Source organism: Aquila chrysaetos, chromosome 3 (genome assembly GCF_900496995.4).
Source record: "Aquila chrysaetos chrysaetos chromosome 3, bAquChr1.4, whole genome shotgun sequence".
Classification (NCBI taxonomy): domain Eukaryota; kingdom Metazoa; phylum Chordata; class Aves; order Accipitriformes; family Accipitridae; genus Aquila; species Aquila chrysaetos.
This window is the reverse complement of record NC_044006.1, coordinates 61,022,985-61,045,134: the sequence shown is the minus strand read 5'-3', so window position 1 is coordinate 61,045,134 and position 22,150 is coordinate 61,022,985. Positions and strand designations below refer to the sequence as shown.

Genomic DNA, 22,150 nt, shown 5'->3' with positions numbered 1-22,150 from the left:
GCTTAGGCAGCTCAGTTACAGGAGCACTTCGCCAACAACGTTGTCAGCAGCGCTCCAAAGTGCAACCTTGCAGAGACTGCTTCCTGACTTTTAAAAGGAATTCAACGATTTTCAAGCCAACATTTTGCTGTATTTTCTTTACCAAATGAACAACAAAAAAGGCTAAGATATTAAAACAGACAGTTTCCTTCTGTCATGAAACTAGACATCAAACAGGTACAGATTCACTGGCTGAACAGGACTCAGCTCCTGTCATGTTTCTTGGTATTTCATATCCTTGGGTTTCCATCGATACACAAGGGCATACGGAGTGAAAGGTTCCCTCTTTTCCTGGCTGGTGAGTGACAGTGAAAAATACATATGCCCACTACAAACTGAAGTTATCAGTGCTTTCTTTGAGGTTGTACACCTATGAAACTTAAAAAAATAAAAATGAAAGTTTTAGCATGAAATCTTCACTGTTTGTTAAGACCTGCCCAAGAGCTATCTTGTCTCCAACCCCCCGTTCCCAGATGCAGTAAGAATCCTGCAGTCAGCATCTTGGATGTCTCTTAATCCATGTTCTGAAGTGTACCTGTGTTTTGCTTTAATTGCATTAACGTTCACAGCCACACAGGTTTTCAGACTTCTTACAGCCATGCCCACGTGCACAAAAAGCACACAGGTACCGCAGGGCCTTTCTGTAGCTTTGGCTAGAGAAACGGTGCTGTTAACCCACCTCTGAAATACTAGCAGATGGCCTAGCGCAACATGGCCCCAAGCCCTCCTCTCCTGAGGGAGGTAAGTGGTGAGGAATAGTTACTTCTTCACATCAAAAGAATCTCATCTTTCACACCCCACAGCCGAGGTAATAGCATTTCTCTCCCCCATCTCACAATATTCTGACACAGTAACACACCAGGTTTGTTGCAGCGATGTGCCAGCAGTACTGGTTTGTCGGTGTCCAACACATACAATCACCACCATTAGCAGTTATCAAACATGATTAGGAAGAAATTCAGCTCTTCTGAAGAAAAATGCTTATATATCAGTCTCTGTGGCGCAATCGGTTAGCGCGTTCGGCTGTTAACCGAAAGGTTGGTGGTTCGAGCCCACCCAGGGACGAGCTCCCTTTTAAGGGCTGACAAGAACCTTGTGAAGCCCAACGAGGGGAAGTGCCAAGTCCGGCCCCTGGGGAGGAACAACCCCAGGCACCAGTACGTGCTGGCGGGTCACCTTGCTGGAAAGCAGCTTGGCAGAAAAGGACCTGGGGGTCCTAGTAGACACCAAGTGAACCTGAGCCAGCAAAGCGCCCTTGCAACAAGGCAGCCAACAGTCTCCCTGGCCTGCACAAGGAAGGAGCATTGCCAGCAGGTGGAGGGCAGGGAGCTTTAGCCTCAGCCCAAACTCCAGCTGAGTATCAGGAAACACTTTTTCACTGTGAGGGGTGGCTGAGCGCTGGCACAGTTTGCCCAGGGAGGTTGTTGAGTCTCCATCCTTGGAGATACTCAGAAGCCGTCTGGGCATCGTCCTGTGCAACCGGCTGTAGGTGTCCCTGCTTGAGCAGGGGGGTTAGACCAGATGACCTCCAGAGCCCCCGTCCAACCTCAACCATTCTGTGTCTGGCATACTGTCCAGGAGAAAAATCTAAGTCAAATCACATCTAGGCAGATATGATCTCTGACCTCTGCACCCTGAGTACCCAATTAATCTGGAACTTCAGCTTTGATTTCATACCAAGCTCATGCTTTATCAGTATATAAAGCTCAACTCTTGCTTCCATAGGCATCCTTCCTTCTGTTCTGGATGACACCTGCCCACAGGATTTGTACCTTTGTCATACCTACCCTGAATTAAAATAATTCATTATGTTTGAAGCTGAAGGTCAGAGATGATACATAATCTCTAACCAGTATAAAATATTTACATATTATGTTTATATATTGATTATATCTTTTAATGAAGTATATTAATAACAAGTATGTTTGATAATTATATTCCATATGCTTACTGCATTGTGTATTATATATTTTATATTTTGTATATATAATATACAGTAAATGTATTATATATTACTAAAACTGCCTTCACAGTTTGGATGGCTGCTACTGCTCTTCCCTGAACCCCAGTTTACAGCTTTGCTCCTAATCTTATGTAGTAATGAGAAGCTCCAGATCTAGCTATCTTAAAGAACAAGTTTCATGCTGTCAAGACCATCTTCACAGCCACACTCCTCAGATCAGAAAGTCCAGCCTGACAAGCATTAAGAACTGGGAACCAAGCACTTCTGTCAAAAGGATCCAACCAGACTTGTTCCCAGAACCAAGTAAATTCAGAGCTGATCATACATAGGAAACACTAGAAAAGTTTCCTTCCATTCGTGATTTGACACTTTTATTTTAAGGCTGCTTCTGAGGGGACTTTTAAGCTTCTAAAGAACTACAGCCCAAGAGTTCTAGATCTTCACTATGCATTTTGCTATCATTGCACATAAAACGTGCATAGATGCTACAGAAACTAGTAACATGAGGAAAAAAAAAAAATCCTTAATCACCATGACCATTTTAATTCCAACAGAAAGGACCAGCTGTTACTCAGGCACAAGGACAAGGAAAAAGTTCTTACTCTTGCATTCAAGTCAGCCATAGTATGTAAGCACACAGGAGTTTGGAAACACACCTTCACAGTTCTTTGCCTGTATAACCCTTCATCAATTTTTAATTAAGGTGCCACAGGTACTCAGGAGCAAGGTATGTGGAAACCTTACAAAACTTGGAATAGTTTTAATGGAGAGCTTCTCTCTTTTTTCCCAAAAGCTAATGTTGTTGGAAAGTGACCAGGAAAAACACCTTGTATTTTGCCCTTGAAGGCTCAACTAGCTCTGAAAACCATGCAGTGGTTTGTCTGGCAACATGAAAAAGCCCTGCTCATATTAATGTTGCTTACTGACACCTTCATGAAGGACAGCAAGACACTGAAACTACAGCAGCTTTGAACAAGATAGCACATATGGGCTGGATGCAGCACCTTGAACATTTATATCAATCCTCCAGTAGCTAAATAGCAGTAACTTGTGCTGATCACAACACAGGCTACCCAAGTTTTGCAAGTGTTTGAAAAAAATGCAGCCAGTTCAGCCTCAAAACATAGAATTATTACACTAAACTATGGGGCAAGATTACAAGCATTATTGTAGTTCACTGTGTATCAGGTTACTGGCAAACAAGGGAACAAAATGAAGCATAAAGAGCAGTTACCACTGTGGTATGTGATGGCAGCAAGAACACCACTGTTTCTGGAAGTTCTGCCACGGTTGCTGACAGTCATTGGTATTGCTTGTGGACTTACTGAACTTGCATTTTCATTTTGTTAAGACTTACTTTGAGCGAGCTGTTGATCTCATTATTGCAGTAGGAGAACAGGAAAAGTGATGAAGCCTGTCCCAGCTCCCTTTTTAAGAGTAGAAGAAGAAATCAAGACAAAACCATGACAACACTTAGTATCATTCTCAAGTGTAAGTTCAAGAGGATGCAACTGCTGTGCCATATTCTTCCAGGCTAGTGTAAAGACTACAGAAAACCTCTGCCATCCACAAGTACTTAACTGCTAGTCAGTATTTTTGACAACAGAGTAAATGAACTGGAAACAACTTCAGTTTTAACTGTCTTTCATGATCATGTAAGATTTCTGTTACCTCATTCTGGTTTAGTATCTTCTTATAGAACTATCTGCCATGGAAATGGACACATTCTCATTACCTGATGAAGAGCAAACAATAGCTACTTCCATTATCCCTCAGCTACCTATGGAGATAGACCAAAGGATCTCTTGTGCATACTTCTCTGACTGCAATACTCAATATTCCACGAAGACATAGGCTTAAACCAGTATTAAGCAGAGGTTGTGATACAGCTTGCAATAGTTTCAGATATGGTGCTTGCATTAAGCTACAACAGTGAAAGTGCACTTGGAGATAATGGTGATACAATTCTGACGTGCAAAGGGGAAAAACAACTTTGTAAGTAAGGGAACAGTCTTATTTGAAAGATGGCAGCCCACCCTGCCCCCCCCCCCCCCCCTCAAGGAAAAAAAAAAAAAAAAAAAAGGAGAGCAAAGAAGAAAAACGTGTAGCAGAGTAAGATTAATTGATGCTAAATTTGCTCTAAGAAATACTGGAAGCACAGGAACCCACCCTTCCAGTACACAGCTTCTTGACAGAGCAACGAGGAAAGGAGGTGAGACTCTAGGAAAAGATATTCCTCAGGGACATAACCAAACACGCTTAAAAGATGAAGATAGAAAAGCTAGCTGCAAGTCAATTAGAAAACATCTGCTTTTTAACATAAATAAATAGCTAACTGCTCTCACTCTCACTGAATATGTTGTTTCAGAATACTCCTCCCCCCAGAAAAATTTTGCAGGGAAAGAAGGAGCAAATGACTTGATTCTTTTGCAGAACAATACCCACTATTCAGAGTGCCCTGCAGTTCCTCCCTTTGACAAGAGCTATCAGATCTGGCAAAGGCAGAATGAAAGATGAATCCAGGTCCTGTGATAAAAGGACCTTTTGTGAGAAACTGAAAATTAAGTCTCTTCTCAACATAGGGATGCACCCAGACTAGGGGGAAAATAGGTATGGAAATAAATTACAGGCATCTGCCAGCATTATGATACTTGCCCAATATTACTGAAATAATACTAAAATAATTAAGTTATTCAGAGTTTTAATGCTCCTAGAAGTTTCCTCTACACTAGGCTACAAAAACCAAAATCCTTCGACCTCAATGCTAACAAACAAGATTTGCTCAGCCCACATATTCTGCATGAAACAGTAATACAAATCTAACATTTTAATACACTATGTATGTATATTTAATGTTAATTACTTTACATATTTAAATTATCCTACTACATTAACAATACTATAGATACAATATTTGGTAAAAACAACTAGCATGGTTAAGTCTTCAGTTTTTGGTATTGTTTTCTAACAAGTGTAAAACAGAATAGAAAACAAGGTTTCCTTGTGAAGAATAAAGTGTATTTTAACAGAAGCAGCCAAGACCTGCTGCAAAATACAGATCATGTATGCTGACATTTACACAAAACCTTGCAGTAATAAAAGGTACTGTCATTCACTATATTTACAAGAAACTGCCCAAGAGTTCAGTTACCGATTGCACTATAGTGATTATTTAAAAAAAAAAAACAAAACCCACACAACACAGCATCCTTGTCTTGTCCTTCAGAAATCAGAAATAATTTGTCCATAAGAAGTGACCTTGTTTAAACTGTATGTGCTAGAAAATATACAAGTCTACAATAGGAAGAGGTTACAAAAGTTGAATACTGTGGAAAAAAAATTTATTAGTCTATACAAGTCTTCTGAAACAAACCATTGGCTTTGATACAGTAAATTCAAGTGAATACTCATTGCAATAGTATTTTTCCATACAGAGTTCAAGAAGCCCTATAGCTTCCCATTTAGTGTCTGTGACAGGAAGTTTTATTTCTGAACAAGTAGCCGCACAAAGCAGACATGTGATAGAGATCTTCACAGCCACAGTGAGCTACAGTTTGAGATAAAGTTATATTACAAACATTTAGGAAAATTAGGCATCCGTACTGAAGTGTGGCAAATTGATTCACAATGAAAGAACAAAGATGTCATTCAGACCCCTTGCCAATAATGATGACTTTCTACAGCAAGTCTAGAGTAGACCACATCATAAAAACCTAGAGTGCAAGAGTACAACAAATTTAGTATATAAATATCACAGGATTAAAACTCCAGTTAAGCCATCAACTGAAGTGATGATTAAAAAGAAAAAATGGGCGTCCCCCAGCTTTGCAAAGGAAGCTTTCAAAGCATCTCTTCAAGAAGGTGCTGATACCAACTATGGCCTGTGCCAATTTGTATTTTAGACAGCTCTGCTGAAAGACAAAAATTTAGCAGATTTGTCTAAGAACTGTATAATCTTGCTGTTTTTAATACCATAAAAAAAGCATTTACTAGAAGAGATGAAATGTAACATTTATAGCTCACACTGTTTTCAAGATCTGTGCACACTATATAGTTCTATAATTTCAAGAGTATTTAAAAATGAGACGAACAGCAGAAAATGCAGTAATGTGTTTCTGTTAGATGGATTTGTTTAGAATAGTTACATGATGAATGTATACAGCTGTAAAATTTTTAGTGCATTTGTTCTTGCACATAATTTATGCTACTTGTAAAAACCTGAAGATTGCAAATTGGGCATGCTTACCATAACATTTTCAAACTGGGAAAGCTGCAGAACATTTTTCCTACAAGTGTTCACTGTCATGATACAAAACAAATATGTGCAAACTGCAAGGTCCCTAAAAATAGCATTTAATGAATTTATGTACAGAAAGATGTCACTATCTGTTTAAATATGCAAAGAATAAGCTTCCCAAAGTTTATAACATAGAACAATATCCACCACATGCTCCTCCTCCTCCATATCCTTCTTCCTTGTTTGATAACTTTACACCTCTGTTTTGGCTCTCACTCTCCCACAGTCCAGGAGTCTGAATGATTTTTTCAACAAGTTCTTCAAAGGCACACTGTACACCATCACATGTTTTTGCGCTTGCCTCTGGAGAAGGGACGCAAAAAGTCAAATGTTAGCATAGCTTCCAGTAACTTGTTTAATATTGCTCTTTCAGTTAAGTCTCAACCTACAACCTAGACTTACAACTTCTACAGTGTCTTCTATAACTACATAGCACTGCCAAAATTAGCAGGTTTGCAGATTTCTGTCACCACATAAGGCTGCACTTCAAAAGACTCTTAACAGAAGAGCTTCCAAGTTGAATGTCACTAGAATATATGGAGACAGCTACAGCTTAGCTTTGTTTTTCTGTGGAAAGCACTTCAGTAAAGAAGAGTGGAGGGTTCTACTAACTTAAGATGTCTGATAAACCTGATTGCTGTTCTCTATTTCAGTTCTGTACATGAGTCAGAACTGCAGTACCGCCACACCACAGAAGCAAGGATCCATACTGTAGGATTTTGGGTCAGCCTCCATGATACAACTGATGTGATAAAAAGCAATAAGGGATCTCATTTATTCTCCAGTTAGCAGAATTCTAGGTAATTTCACTCAGGACCCTTACTTTGGCTAAACCCAAGAAATTTGCTCACAGGGTATCTTATGAGAGAAACAGATACCATCTGAAACTGTTCAGTCCCACTAGGGCTTGCCCTGTTCTTCTACACAGCCATGCAGATACTTAGCATATGTAGCATGCAGATATATATATTTAGTTATAGTTTAATTTTCATGTTTCTTTTCATCTTCCATGCACTTAACAGCTTGTGCCTCAACTTTGAACTTCTATTTCCACATCTGACACTGTAGCCAAAAAGAAACACAGCAAGGTACTAGACAAAGAGATGTCATTAGTCAGAGATTAGGAACATAAGTCTAAGTACAGGACATGTCAACAAACTGCTTTGTTACTGGAGTCATCCTATAAAGTAATCCCTGCTGATCCTTAAATGAAACATATAATAAACTTATGCATAAAGAATCACTTCACCACCCACTTTAATTTATCATTACAAGGCTTTGCCTACAAGACCCATCTCATTTTGCAGCAAGATGCAAAAATGCTGGTCCATTTGCTCCAGTCATGATTACGTCATTATTCAATCCCATCCACCATTTATAAGTTAATTATATTCCTACCTATTTTTACACCCCAGTTCTAATACAGATTTCTGTCAAGTACCAGCTCTTTGCTATACTGAAAACTGGCCACTAGTACCAGTTTTCCCTCTTTCATTTTGCTTCTGTTATTAATTTAGCAAGTTGGCTGGGAAAAGAAATCAGACAAAACCCCAAACCTAAAACAGGTTTTGTCAGACTACAGTAGAGCCTGTATTCCACCCTTAATCATTATGAATTTCAGGATACACATCCAATTAGAACAGATATCTGGACATATTTAGAGAGAATTTTAAAAAAATGGGAATACCTATTGTCTTTGTACCTACTGCAGCTGAGAAATAACATTAATTGGATTGTACATCTAAAGACCATCAGACCTACAGAAGTGGTACTTTTCATTATGTAACAAAAATCAAGTAAGATCCCTGCAAATATCTGTAACATACCTATGAACAACATGGAATGTTTTCTTGCAAATTTGAGACCTTCATTTCTGTCAACTTCACGGTTTTCCTATAATAAGACATAGCATTAATATCCATTATTAACAAAATACATCAACAGACTACTTACTGCAGTTGAATTTGGTTTACCTTATCAATCTTGTTTCCAACTAGCATTTTCACTATGTCATTCCTTGTGCAGTACGTTTCCAGTTCATTTAACCAGTTATCCAGCTTGACAAAAGTATCTCTTCTTGTGACGTCGTAAACTGAAAGATATTAGCAATATTATTGCCACAATATATTTCCAAGAAATACAGCTTATATTACAAAAGGAGCAAAAATTATGGCTTTTTGAATTAGAAAACTGAAGGAGTTCCAAGGATTCCAATTTACTTATTACAGCAAGACAATAATTGGAAAAAAGTTGAACATCCACCAGCTCAAATCACTGATGATACTATGCAGAGCAACTCTAAGATTCAGTCATCTACTGTTCTCAGACTTACTTGAGACATCCTAGCTTACAGACTAGAAGCTATCATTCTCCAAAGAATTCTACACTTCCAGACCCCTGACATAGGATACTTATTAACATCACTACACAAAAGATATGCAAAGAGGATGGCACGACCTTCTGCAGTGAGTTAATTAGTGATAATTAGGCCTTGTTTAACACCACTGCTATGCTACTGATTTAGCTAAAAAAGTAAACTGACCGCCAAATCCTCACAAATCCCAGTGAGCTACTGAATTTTCAGCATTTTAGTGTTTCAAACTACTTAGCATTTGTGTGGGATATAAGTAATAAGCCATGCTAGGAGCAGAAAGGGCAGACAAAATGCAGACTTTGTTAAAACTAAAATCCACTACCCAGCAACTATCTAATAACTACCATTTCAAGCTATGAAAGTATTTTTTCCTTCATTCTCACATCGCATGTGCAGACAGGCATAAACAGTTGGTTTCAATCAAATCTATAGCTTGGCTTGCATGAATAACCTTATTATTAGGAAGTCGTTTAACAAAAAAATAGTCAGGAGATTATTAAATAAAACAAGAGCAAATCTCAACAGCAGAACTTTCTGGTTCCCAAATAGTGCTTGCTTACTTTTACAGCTTTCAACAGTAAGTGGCAGGTCAGTGCCAGCAACTAAGTGACTTGACAAGACATGCCTTGACAGCATCTTCCTATACCAGGAAGATAATGCAACTCAGACTTGAGAAACAGTACATACAAAACAAAACCTACCAGGAAGTCTCATGATAGAGGTTACTCCAAGTTAAACAATTTAACTGGACACAATATCTTACCAAGAACCTCTCAAGTCAGACACAACTTCAAAAAAAAAATTAAACTTAATTCCCTGCCCTTACTTTAGTTAGCCCCTCACTTCTAGCAGTGGAAAAGCAGAACTTCAGAGCTCAGTGCCTAATTAAGAGGTTTCCATATATGAAAGAAAAGCAAAAGAGATTTCACTGTGAAGTTGCAACTATGGGGTTTGGCCTGGGTTTCTCCCACACAGACTGATGCTGTTTATGCTCCCAGCTAGCCTTTTCTAAGTAATTTTGACTGTGTAACATCCCATCAGTATGGAGAGGCAGAGTAAAAAATCCCAGCTAGACTCCACAGTGTTTATATTCATTTCATTAGGAAAAAGGAACAGGGAGAAGAAAAAGAGAAAGCTGTATACATACTGATACAGAAAGAATACACTGAGAAGAGAAAAATCTTTTTTTTTTTTTTTGACCCTGGGCTTAGTAAGCACAGGCAAAAAACAAAAGTAATAAATAAAAGACAAATTCCTGGCAGCACAGGGACAGCTCCAAGCTATCCCTTCAAATAGCAGTAGCTTTAAATCTAATGCAAAAATCAGTGGTTCTCAGGCCAGTGAGACTGACTACATGAGAAAGAGGTCAGACATAAAATTCAAGATCCTTTAATATATGAGTTGTTCAACACAGATACAATGATTTTTAATATCAATTAGATATTATAGAAAGGTTATATGAGTTTGTATAATTCCAATGCATGAGAAAACCACAAAATTATTCAAAATAGCATGCAAAGCTATACTTACCCAGGATAACACCTTGTGCACCTCTATAGTAACTGGGTGTTAATGTTCTGAACCGCTCCTGACCTGCGGTATCCTAAAAAGCCATTCAGAAAGTTCCATTATTCAGAATTTGAGCAGAATCTAGTTTAGCTCTCAGGTATTCTGCTTCTAATGAACATACAAAATAAGATTCAAAGTATATTCAACTACCAGATTAACTGAGTTTATACTCTTCCCTGATGTTTTACTGCACATGAACTTTGAGATTTGATGTAGTCTGTCCTGGGAAACACGTTTAAACTGTTAGGTGTGGTAAATAACTGGACTATATAGCAATAAGATAGCCATTTCTGTGGAAGCATTTGTTCTGCAGCTAGTACGGCAGCAACCAGCAAGAAAGAAGCATAGCTGCAGTACTAAGACTTTGTAACAAGCATCAAAACTCATGGCAACAAACTTAGTTCCTTCACTTCAATCACCCTGTTCCAACTAAATTTGATTCAGTGCCAGGGTAAATGCATTTAATGTGCTATGACAGAGCAGAAGCAGAAATAAGTCAGAGGTTGTTCTGTTTTTAAGTAAAGCTGAATTTACATCCTCAAATTTAAAGCGTCAACAGCTCTGCAAAAAACCCCAGATATTAGAATGCTGTTTTCTTATCAAGATTAAGTTATAGTGCACACTCATTGCAGACTTTACGCATAGAAGATTTTAAATAACTTCACCCAAGTTACCCCAGGTTAGAAGTGATGCATGAAACACTTTGGACTCAAAATGGTTCCCTGCCAAAGAATCTGAATAACTGAACTGGACTTCCAATATTCTACAAGCCATCAGGCCATCCCACACATCTCAAACTGGTTTTGTGTCATGATACAGCTTTTCTTTTCCAGTTTACCGCAGAAATATTTCTTCGTATTCACCAATGTATAAGATGATAACCCTACATTAGTCCTATGTAATATCTTCCATCCCATGATCACTCATCATTCTGCTATCAGTCTGGTTTTCCTCCTATATGTCTATTTGTCTGTCAAGGTGTTGCAGTTATTTTCCTTGTCAAACCCATTTATTTTAGTGATGATTACTTTTGTCACCCTAAGACACTAAGTCCTGTTTGTTAGTCGAAATATATATTGCAATACTTCTGTTGCTTTGAGAGTGTTTCATATCTCATGTTCCACTACTACTTCCCAAGGAAGTAAAGGTTATCTCGCTTATTTGAGAAACAAGGTTTTACTCTTGCTTGCTACAAGAAGTCACAACTGGGTCTGAATATTCAAAAGGTGCTTCAAGGCTGGTTTGCAGAATGCAGAATGTTCAAAAAAAAAAAAGCTTGGAAGTACTTTTTCTTACCTTACTTGCCATGAATTTAGAAGTTCTACTTTTAACTAGAGTAGATGTTGAACACTCTAAGGCTAAGATTACAAACACTGCCTCTCCCTCTTTCAGCTGCATCTGCTACAAATAACACTGACCTTGAGCATATAAAAGTCTTTGTATGAGGGCTACGAAGTTCATAGGCTAAAAATTGTTTTGAGAGGTAACATTTGAGCATAAATTGAGCATGCAACAGTAATCTTAACCTATTAATACACTACTAAATTTTGCCTAAAACGTTTAGGTTAAGAAGTGCACCCTTTTAAAACCTGTCAAGTACAAACAAGAACGATGTATACAAGGAAGTCTCAGATTAGTGAGGGCTAACTCTTTAGAAGCTAAACAATGAATTACTCATTAAAAAAAAAAAAAAATCTACGCATGGCCACATTCACTGTTTTAAAGTCTGATTGATTTAGCACCATTTTACTCCTCCTTTTCTCTACTCCTATCCCAATCCAACCTGGAATCAGTGCTGCAGAAGCAGCTCATAGGCAAGAGAATTGCCCCATTAGCCAGTTGTCCCACAATTCATTCCACCTTCTGAATGGTTCAGTATTAACCTCTCACTCCTCCAAATTGTCTTCATATTAAATAGAAAAGGATTCTATACAAACTGTTCATTATACAAGCCATTACTATTCCTAAAGCAAAGCAATACTTTAAGAACTTAGGAGAGACTTACCCATATTGCCAGTTTAGCTTTGTTTCCATCAACTGAAATAGTTTTCACCTTGAAGTCCACACCTAGAGGAGGAAAAATATTTTAGTTCTTCAAACATACCACAGCTATTTTTGAAAGAAAATTAAAGAGAAAAGAAAAAAAAAAAAAAAATCAAACTCAGTAAACAAGTTGTGTTTTGACAGGAGCAGGAAGAGTAAGTTTCATTAGCCATTTACGAACCTTGCTCAAAACTCAAGGTTTTGTTGCTGACAGACTTTTACAAAAGCCTAAGGGCCTTTTAAGCCATTGACTCAAAATATTTTATGGAAATAAGGCAAATACTACATTTCCTGTATTAAAGCACATATTCTAGGACAAATATTCAAGTTTATAATACAAATGGATTAACTTTCTATTCACTACTCATACATGTGTTCTCCTTGAGTACATCTGTCGTCTTGAGGAACAATGTGCTTTCAAAATAAAGAAGGAAGCTGCATTCAGGTAGCTATTGGCTCTGTTTCCTTATCTCCAAGAATCTGACCAAGTCCCATCAAGGTGATCATGCAGAGGTAAACCAATACAGACAGAGACTCATCCACTACATGATTGCTATCCTGTGAGAAATAATGTTAGATGACAGTAATTCCTCTACCAAACATGTCACATAAGCTTTGGATGATTTGAACACGCAGTATGTCTCTTACAAAGATTCCAGAAACATCAGGGACTCACCAATACCATGCTCAGTGACCAAGAAAACAACAGACAACATGGTGACAGTTCTGCTGTTGATAGGTCATCTACCTCAACATCTGACAATTCTCCCCCTGGCTTTTTTTAAATACACAGGAACTAGCAGCCTATCACTTGCCCAAGGACAAGCTGCACAAAACTCAAGCCAAGGAGGACAAGATGTTAACGACCGTGCAAATTTAAAGGATATAGCAACACACATCAGTTTGAGAGGCTGAGTACAGTTATGATCCACTTTGCTGTAATTTAATCCTTAGGTTACTGTCCTGGTTTCAGCTGGGATAGAGTTAATTGCCTTCCTAGTAGCTGGTATAGTGCTATGTTTTGAGTTTGGTATGAGAAGAATGTGGATAATGCTGATCTTTTCAGTTGTTGCTAAGTAATGCTTAGTCTAAAGTCAAGGATTTTTCAGCCCCTCATGCCCAGCCAGTGAGAAGGCTGGAGGGGCACAAGAAGTTGGGAGGCGACACAGCCAGGACAGCTGACCCAAACTGGCCAATGGGGTATTCCATACCATGTGACATTATGCCCAGTACATGAACTGGGGGGAGTGGGGCTGAGGGGATGGCCACTTGGGGACTAAACGGGCATCGATCGGCGGGTAATGAGCAATTGCATTGTGCATGATTTGTATATTTCAATCCTATTATTATTACTATTGTAATTTTATTAGTGTTATCATTATTAGTTTCTTCTTTTCTGTTCTATTAAACCATTCTTATCTCAACCCACGAGTTTTACTTCTTTTTCCTGATTCTCTCCCCCATCCCACTGGGTGTGGGGGGGAAGAGAGTGAGCAGCTACATGGTGCTTAGTTGCTGGCTGGGGTTAAACCACAACAGTTACCAATAGCAAGTAACTGGAAGCATGTTTCAATTATTTTGGAGTGACTCTCACTCCCCACCAGGCAGCAGCCCTGAAATGAAGTAGTAGCGTGGAAAGTTAATACCTTTGTATGAACAACTTTCAAGTGTAACATCAAACTCTTTGCACTTTGACTTAAAATTGTAGTCATCATAGCTGTTACAAGAATAAGAATTTCTGTTTTAACTATTCTAACACAAAATATTTAAGTAGGGCCTTATGATAAGTGTGCTGCACTTGTATTCCCAAAGCCATGCAGATTACAAACAAGTGCAAACAGCTGCCAAAATACGTTCAACTTAAAGTCACAGAGGGTATATAGGATGCTTAAGAAACTGCACATTCCAAGCAGATTCACAACTTTACTGCAACTGAGGTTTAAAAGAGCTTTATTTAAAAAAAAACAAAAACAAAAAAAAAAAAACCCACCACACACAATTTTTATTCCACTGTTTCACAACTTCAGCTCACTACTGTTCCCTGAAGTCATTTTCAGACTACATTCTGCACTGGAAAAAGCCCATACTCTTTATTTCAAGCAAAATTTGGCCAAAGTACATTAACTTTTGCAGTAACTAAACAGAACTCTGTTTTTTCAGGGACTAAGACTCTTAGTCCCTAACTTAGCAGTAATATAATGCTCCACACCATGCACAAGAATGGTACATTATTCTAGAGTTGTGTTCACAGAAAAGAACAGTCACTATTAACTTTGTGTTAAACACCAGTTCTTAGAATTTTACCTAGTTCATAGAAGACTGCTATGCTAGCAAGTTGACTCAAATTGATCCTAAAGAACATCCTGTTCTGCCAATTTTTCAGCACTCAGCAGTAACTGCAATTTTCATTTAATGGAAAGTGCATATACACCTTTATGTTAGCCTTGCTGCTGGCTTAAAATTAAAAGATAATGCTTTAAATTCTGCATGAGCAATGCAAGCAAATTAAGAAACTAAAATAGCGAATAAACCCCATGTGTTCTAGATTGATTATTGAAAAGCAAAAGTATGAAGATGAACTAATAGCACACCAAAATATATCCTTTAAAGTGATCAAGTGGCAAATACAATTCTAGTAAGCCATGGAGCTCAACACATAAAAAGCCAGTTAACAAAAGGAAATCTTTTAAATAACTAGGTTTTTGATTATCAATCTGCCATAAAAGAGGACAAGTGGAAAAAAAGCAGGGCTCAAGAAAATCTTGTTAAATTGAGCAAACAGGGTACTTATGTTCCCTAAATACTTCAGTGAAATACAGACATGTTTGTGTGACAGGTGTCAGTTCTGAGTTTGCAAGAGTGATGTTTCTAACCTTGACAAAAGAAAGCTGACAGTGCTTTCCAGCATGCCTTGGAAGGCAGCCAGAAACAAGACACCACTACTAGACTGTACTCCTGTGTGTTCATACCTACCACTTCAGCACTACACACTAACGTACTATGGACTTAAAGTCTGCATGGAATAGCTCTGTCACCTTCATGCTGCTCTCACATTTAGGCCAGTATGCCATGCTGTATTTAAGGGAAGTGCAAAATCAGCTAGAGTGTATTATTTGTGTTGCAGGTAACGGACAAGTTGGAAAGCTTAGAGTTGGAGGACTCCAAGTGCAAGGAAGGCTAAAAAGCTAAGAGACATCAGATCTGTGCAATACATTACTTCACTTAAGAAATAGGGATTGCGCTGAACACTTATCTAGAATCTCTTATACAAGGAGCAAGCAAGTAAAGGCAAGCATGAGCCGTAAGGACAACAAAAAATACCGGGGTATATATAGTCTGATAAGATCCTTGTGATGAAGCCTGGTGAACAAGTTAGCCTCAAAAGAATGCAAGGAAGACAGGCGATCTCCTAGGTTGAATAAATCATGGTTAATCCAACTGAAGCTCCTGAAGTCAAAACACTTGCCCAAGGCAGCTTATTCTTCTAAGAATACCACAGGATTTTTACAAAATTCTTAAGAAAAAAAAACCCCACAAAACAATAGTTCAGGGTTTCATTTAAATTGCACCCAGTAGGTTTGTGCAAGCTACGAAGATAAGGTACACCTCAACAGGTCATTACAAGGAACCAGTCGTGCTGCAGCCAAGGCTTTCCTCAGTGTTGTGGTTTTGCGTGCAGTTGTTGTTTTAGGTTTTTTTAAACATATAGCATGTTATCTCTCTGCTTTCTAATCCAAATTTAAAAAAATATAGTTACTTTAACCAGTCCAGCAGTCAGTACGTAGATGACACTGAAAGATGACATTATTTGTAGTCAATCCATTCATTTTGGAAAAGCATCATACTCTGCAGTCTCAACAGGAAAGCCTTAAAATTATTTAAAAATCTCTTTTGTCCCCAAACTCAAAATGAAATAGTGTTTAATCAGCAAAAAAAGAAATCCAGGTCAAGATTCACAAAGAGTTTTGGCATTTCACTATCTTGCGAGTACCTGAATTAGGCATCTAGGATCTGTCTTCATGCAGCAGGAAAGTTATCTCTAAGAACTCACTCCAGGTACTTTATAGGAACAACAAATCCTGCCCTGAATTTAAAGCTAACATATTGTTTCTTAGCAATACATTCACCAGAAAAATGGCAATGCCATAACCTAGTAGGTTTTTTTTTAAAAAAAAGGAAACAAGAAAGTAAGTAGGAACCCAGATACTGTTCACCTTCCAGTTAAGTGAAAAAAAAAAATTAAAAGAATCTGCTATCCCACATGAGTGCTCCACACACCACGCTATAGGGCTTTCACAGTTGGGGTCACAGTAGCTCTACTGCACAACACAACTGCAAACATCAGCTAGAGGGGCCTAACAGCTAGGGCAATTTAGACAAGCATTTGCTCAGTCTCTAGAAACTTTCTTTTCCTGCCAGATGATCAAGTTCATTCAAGATTAGTGTATTTGTTTCAGAACTCAAACTCTATTTGAAGTAATGCTCACACTGAGTACTCTTCCCCCTTTTCCATATCAGAATCAGAACAGGGTGGGATCTGCCAGTAGTAAACCTTGAGTTGTTGCTATTAACAGCCAACAATTAGCTACCAAACATGCTGTTGTGCATTTTGACAAATCCCAAAGAAGAAGAATTACTTCAGGAAATAATTCCTTAGTTTCTCAAATAGTGCACTGATGTCAGTTTTTGACATTGGTAAAGAGCATTATGTATGAACAGCAGAATGAAAAAAACCACAATTAAGAAAAAAACAAAAAAACCCAAACAATAAAGATGTCCACACTGAGATCAAACTAGTCTATTGGTATCCAAAACATCATGAAAGCTAAAGTAGCTATTCTGCACTGACTTCCTGCCCCATGTGGTTGACACACCAAGAAAGTAAAGTGATTTGAAGTATATACAGTGCCAAAACTATTTAGATTAGAATACAAAATTGCCATCTTCACCACCTGGTCTGTTCCATTCCTGTTTCCTTCTACCCGATCCTCCCTCATGAGCTGAAGTAGGGCTACTTGCACAAGTTCATTTTTTTACGAGCAATGAAATGAACAAAAGTAGGCCACGTTCCTCCCCTTGGCTGCTCAGTGCTTTACATGAAACAGTACTCTGGTATCTTATTAATGTTAATGAAAAATAGATCAATTTATTGATTTCTTAACCAATTAGACAGAGCTGGCTTTGTTTACCAACACCTGAACTCAAAGAAAAAATCTGATAGAAGTCCTTAGCCAGAACTCTTCCTACAGAGAAAGTAAAAAATGCAACCGAAATTCATTATGTGGAAAAGTCATCTCTATTTTCCATTATTTCAGTTATTAATTTGGCACAGAGCTGCATCACGTTCTTCATAGTTTCATTTTGCTTCCTTTGACAACCATCTACATAGTATATCCTGCATTCTGGGTCATCCTCCTCCAGCCCAACTGACTTCACTGTTAGTAGGTATCATACCAACATAGCAATGACACATCCCTGCTTTTTTCGCAGCAGCTCTAGATTTTTGGCTCTCTTCCATTTTTCTCAAGAGTCTAGCTGCCAAGGAACTGATTACTAAGTAGGTGAGAAAAAGCCACATTGTAATTTCCTCCCCATAGAGGAAAAGCAGATGCCTCACAGAGCCCAGTACACTAGCATTATCAGAAGTTGCAAGAGCTAACATCCCCTACTAAAGGGAGTCTTAAGTCTTCTTAAGATAGCTACCAAGTATCATACCACATAGAACACAAGTTCTGGACAGCAATATTACAATTCAAACAACCTGATAGCAATCTTGCACAGATAAATCAATAGGAGACATAACAATAGCTCTTACATTTCCATTTTAGCCTAAAATGCTGGCAAACTGAACTGCAGGTTGTTCCACTAAAGGTTTTCACTGCCCATACCTATGACTTCCATCTTCATGGTGAAGGGTGACATTTATATCTGTTTTCCTAGCCAAGGATATATTTTTGCATAAAGGGGACAACTACAGGCCAGTACAGTCAGTGCTCTACACCAAAGAGCACTGCATGCTAAAACTGTGTCCACATCATTCTTTCCTTACAGAGAAGCAGACATGTCTTAACTTCACTACTGGTTAGACAAGTCTGAACAAACTACAATTTTGTACTGAAGTTGGTATAAATTTTTCTAAGGTAGCATCAGCACATACTTACCGATCGTTGCTGCAAGTTCCGGGTCAAACGTATCATCTGTGAACCGCAGTAGAAGGCTGACAGGGAAGGAAGAAAAATTACAGTTACTATTATTGCAGCATATCCATAGCTTGCTGGAAGCCTATAAATTACAAGTCTGAAAGTAACAGCAAGATCACATAGCTAAATAAAAACACATCTCATTTTTCCGTAATTTCTCTCCTACAAAAAGCAAAGATGGGAACACAGAAATAATATGGCAGACACGCTCTGCTAGGAGAGCCCTGGCCTCTTCTCTGCATCTATTACCGAGTATGTCTCTTTGAAAGCAAAGTACCACACAAGTTTTCAAATCAGTTGCCTGAACAGTCACATGGTCTGCTTCTCAAAGCATTTTACTTCTATCTTATGCTATTTTTGTTCTCCCAGAATTCAGTACAAAGGTTAAGATATTTTTTTTTTTTCTTCATATTGCCTCACACAGTATTTCTGTAAGCTTGAGAAGAAAATTCCAAGTCAGCTTTTCACCCCAGAAATACCTCCTTGAACTGGGCACACAGTGGAACCGTAAGGACTACACACATCATAAATAGAGAAGTTTAAGAGTAGAATTAGCTCACTATTGTTTTATGGCTTTGTATCTTTTTGTATAAGGATTTTCACACACACAACACTTCCCCCCTATCCTGATGGATATGTTTGCCACCAACAGAAGAACAGCTACAACTAAGATTTACCAGCACATCACGCTATAGTATTAGGCCCATAATGCTACTGTACTTGTGCCAAATGTAAAAATTTTGGCAAGAGACAAAGAGTCTCAGCATGCAGTTTTTAAAATCACCAGTCTTATGCATCTCTGGCAAGTGTATATTACCATGTGGCAGACAGCTGTTTGCTATGACTGACAGCTTCTATTCATTTCCAGGCTAGAGAAACAAAACAAAGCCCTTTTTATTTTTTTGGTCTTCTCCCCCTCCCCCCGTTTTTTTCTCCTCTCTTTTTGCATGTTAATTTAGCAGCCAAGTCCTTTTTAGCATTTGGACACAGTTCTGCATTGACAGAAAAGTGACTACTGAAATTCCTTTACTTCAATAAGGCTGGGTGAAAACTCCAAAGCTAACCATAGACCAACCTCTTTTTCCTTACTCCAGAACCACAAAACCAAATGGTAGCTTTATTTACCGAAGAATAATTAAAATTAAACAAAATTGACAGCACATAGGTTTTTACTGGTACCTTCAGATGGCTGTATCAGGATGCTATTTAAGAGCAGCTATTTTTAGTTACAAGCAAAACTAGTTTCACCCAAAACAGACAAAATATGGAACTCTCATACTGCCACTAGAATAAAAACATCAGTTTACAAGTCTTGAGTGCTAAGCCCAGCCAACTTCTACTTTCCCCACCTTTGCTTCATATGCAGATATCCTCTTCTACAAAGTAGAGCGCACTCACAAGGACCAGGTTTAAGACAGCATTTGGTACAGAAGTCAGGACTCCAAGCACTTACTACACCATGCTAATACAAGTTTGACATCTGACCTTTCCTAGTCAAGTAATAGGGAAGAGACACAAATTCAGGAATAGTTCAATATTAAGTTCCTGTACCTGAACAGCTGTAGTGTTATTGTTTTATAGCAATTTCATTTCCCCTACATAAAGTCTCTTTTAACTAATTTTCTGATGTGAAGAAATAAGCACGTAAGTAGGTATACAAAACCATTGTCCATACTATGTGTCTTGGGAAAAATTCTTCCATATGGCCACACATAAAAGAGATGACTTAAACTAAAAGAAATTTGCTCAGATCATGTCTGTCACCAGAAGCCTACTGTACTAGATTATCAATTCAGTAGCTAACTCAAAGGATTGACTGACAGATTTTTAACAGATAAGGGTGGTGGGTTTTTTTCTAATTAGGAACTTATATGTTATTTAGGGTCATGGTAGAAGACTCAGATCGCTGCCATAAAAACATCAAATCTAACGTGAGTACTGTGGCACGCTCCCAGATGCCCACCTGCATTTATATCCCACTACCTTTATTAAGATCTATGGCACTAACAAAGAAAGTTAAAGAAAAAAAAAACCTAAAAGACAAAAAAGGTAGCTTAGACAAAAGCCATGAAAAGGCAGGGGGTGTGGGAGGGGGAAGAAATCAGCCTCAACGTACTTTAGAAAGAGTATAATTAGTCAGCAGAAGAATCAGCGGTAGAGCTACTCCACTGCCAACCTTATATGCCCCTGCCCCGCACCCTACACCCAGCGCCGGATCACTTGTAACTCTACGTGTACATATTATGGACCTGATTAACCCCAAAGCGCTACGGAGACGCACAAGCGCACCCATCGCCACACGACACAAGGCTGCGCAGGACACGGGGAGGCCCAGACCGCCCTGGCCAGGCCGGCAGAGCTCCGCTTCGCCTCAGCTTCCAACTGGGTCAGGCAGGCACCGGCTCTCCCCTCCCCGCCGCGGGGCCGGCGGCCGAGGCAGGGCTGCGGAAAAGGCAGGCAGCCCCGAGCAGGGGCAGCCTCTCGCCTGCAGGAGGGCTGGCCGAGAAGGGGCGAGGAAGCCCCCCCCCCGCGGGGCCTACCCATCCTCAGGGCAGGCCGCGCCCAGGCCGGGCGGCCGCCGAGGCAGAGGTGGTGGTGTCCAGCGCGGCGCCGCGGGGGACTAGGCCGGGCCCGACCGGTGCCCCGCATGGTGGCAGGAGAGGCTGGGGGAGGCGGGCGCCCCCTCACCTGGACTTGCCGACGCCGCTCTCCCCGATGATGAGGATCTTCAGGGTAGTCAGCACGTCCTCGTCCATCCCGTCAGCGCGCCCGGCCCGGCCCGGCCCGACCCCCACCGACGCTCCCTGCGCAGGCTGCGGCGGCACCGCCTGCGCCTGCGCGCCCCGCCGCCCCTTTTCCCTCGCCCCCTTCGCCGCCTGCCCCGCGCATGCGCCTCGGGCGCCTCAGGTGCGCCCGCGGCGGGAGGAGAGGGACACAAACACCCCCGCCCCTGCGGGTGGCGCATGCGCAGAGGGAGGGGAGCGGAGCCGAGCCGAGCCGGGCAGCGAAGGGCCGGCCTCTGGTATCAGTGCGCGCGTGCGCAGCGGGGCGTCCTGCGTGGGCGCGGGCCTGAGCCTGAGGGGCCCGGGCTGAGGGGGCGCCGCCTCCGTCGGGCGGAGGGGTCGGCTCTGCCCGGCGGCCTCTGCTGGGGGCAGGGGGCGTTGAGGAGATTGCCCTTGCGTCTTGAGTTGCTCTTGGCGTCAGGACTCGGGGTCGGTGGAGAAAAGACACCGGGTGAAATTGCGGAGGGGAAGGAGAAAGCTTGAGCCGCACAGTGGTAGGTAGCCAGCTCCCTGTGCTGAAGCAGAGCAAGCAGCCACCTCTCGAGGTGAAGAACAGCCAGTCAGGACCCCAGCACCAAAAGAACGGGCTCGTTTGATCACGAGCCACCGCTATGTCCAGCAGCGTAGGCCGGTTGATACATCAGGCTGTATGCTTTCCTGCCAGCAGAACCCTCCGTCCATTAAAAGCTCTAAATGTTCCTCTGAAACTGATGGCAGCCTTTTTATAACCAATTCGGCTAACCTGCTATTATGGCTTGAAACGCACCTCAGACCATGTGTAAGCAAGTGCAACTCTTTTAAAAATTAATCAAGCGCATGTCTGATGTGGGTCTGAAATTGTCCTTGGTTTGTGCTATCATCCTTGGGCCGGCTAGGCAGCCT

The 22,150-nt window shown here is 40.2% G+C and overlaps 1 protein-coding gene and 1 non-coding gene across 2 annotated transcripts; one reads left to right on the top strand and one right to left on the bottom strand.

Moving 5' to 3' along the window:
- The first annotated feature begins 1,030 nt into the window (after positions 1-1,030).
- On the top strand, positions 1,031-1,104 carry TRNAN-GUU. The gene has a single exon. It is a non-coding gene; the product is annotated as a tRNA-Asn (tRNA).
- A 3,894-nt stretch (positions 1,105-4,998) lies between these two features.
- On the bottom strand, positions 4,999-21,366 carry RAB18 (RAB18, member RAS oncogene family). The gene is made up of 7 exons (XM_030009772.2): positions 21,174-21,366; positions 18,447-18,502; positions 12,248-12,309; positions 10,204-10,276; positions 8,273-8,391; positions 8,126-8,192; positions 4,999-6,602 (listed from the first exon to the last, which is right to left on the bottom strand). Exons 1-7 carry the CDS (start codon positions 21,239-21,241, stop codon positions 6,424-6,426), a joined length of 624 nt encoding a protein of 207 aa, XP_029865632.1. The 5' UTR covers positions 21,242-21,366; the 3' UTR covers positions 4,999-6,423.
- Positions 21,367-22,150: the final 784 nt, after the last annotated feature.

What these genes read in the sequence shown, in the direction of transcription:
- RAB18 (XM_030009772.2), bottom strand. Translation starts at nt 21,241, where the DNA reads ATGGACGAGGACGTGCTGACTACCCTGAAGATCCTCATCATCGGGGAG. An exon ending in AGCGGCGTCGGCAAGTCCAG is followed by an intron (nt 18,503 to 21,173) that starts GTGAGGGGGCGC and finishes CTTCCCTGTCAG; the next exon opens with CCTTCTACTGCGGTTCACAG. An exon ending in TTGGAAACAAGATTGATAAG is followed by an intron (nt 8,193 to 8,272) that starts GTAAACCAAATT and finishes GTCTTATTATAG; the next exon opens with GAAAACCGTGAAGTTGACAG.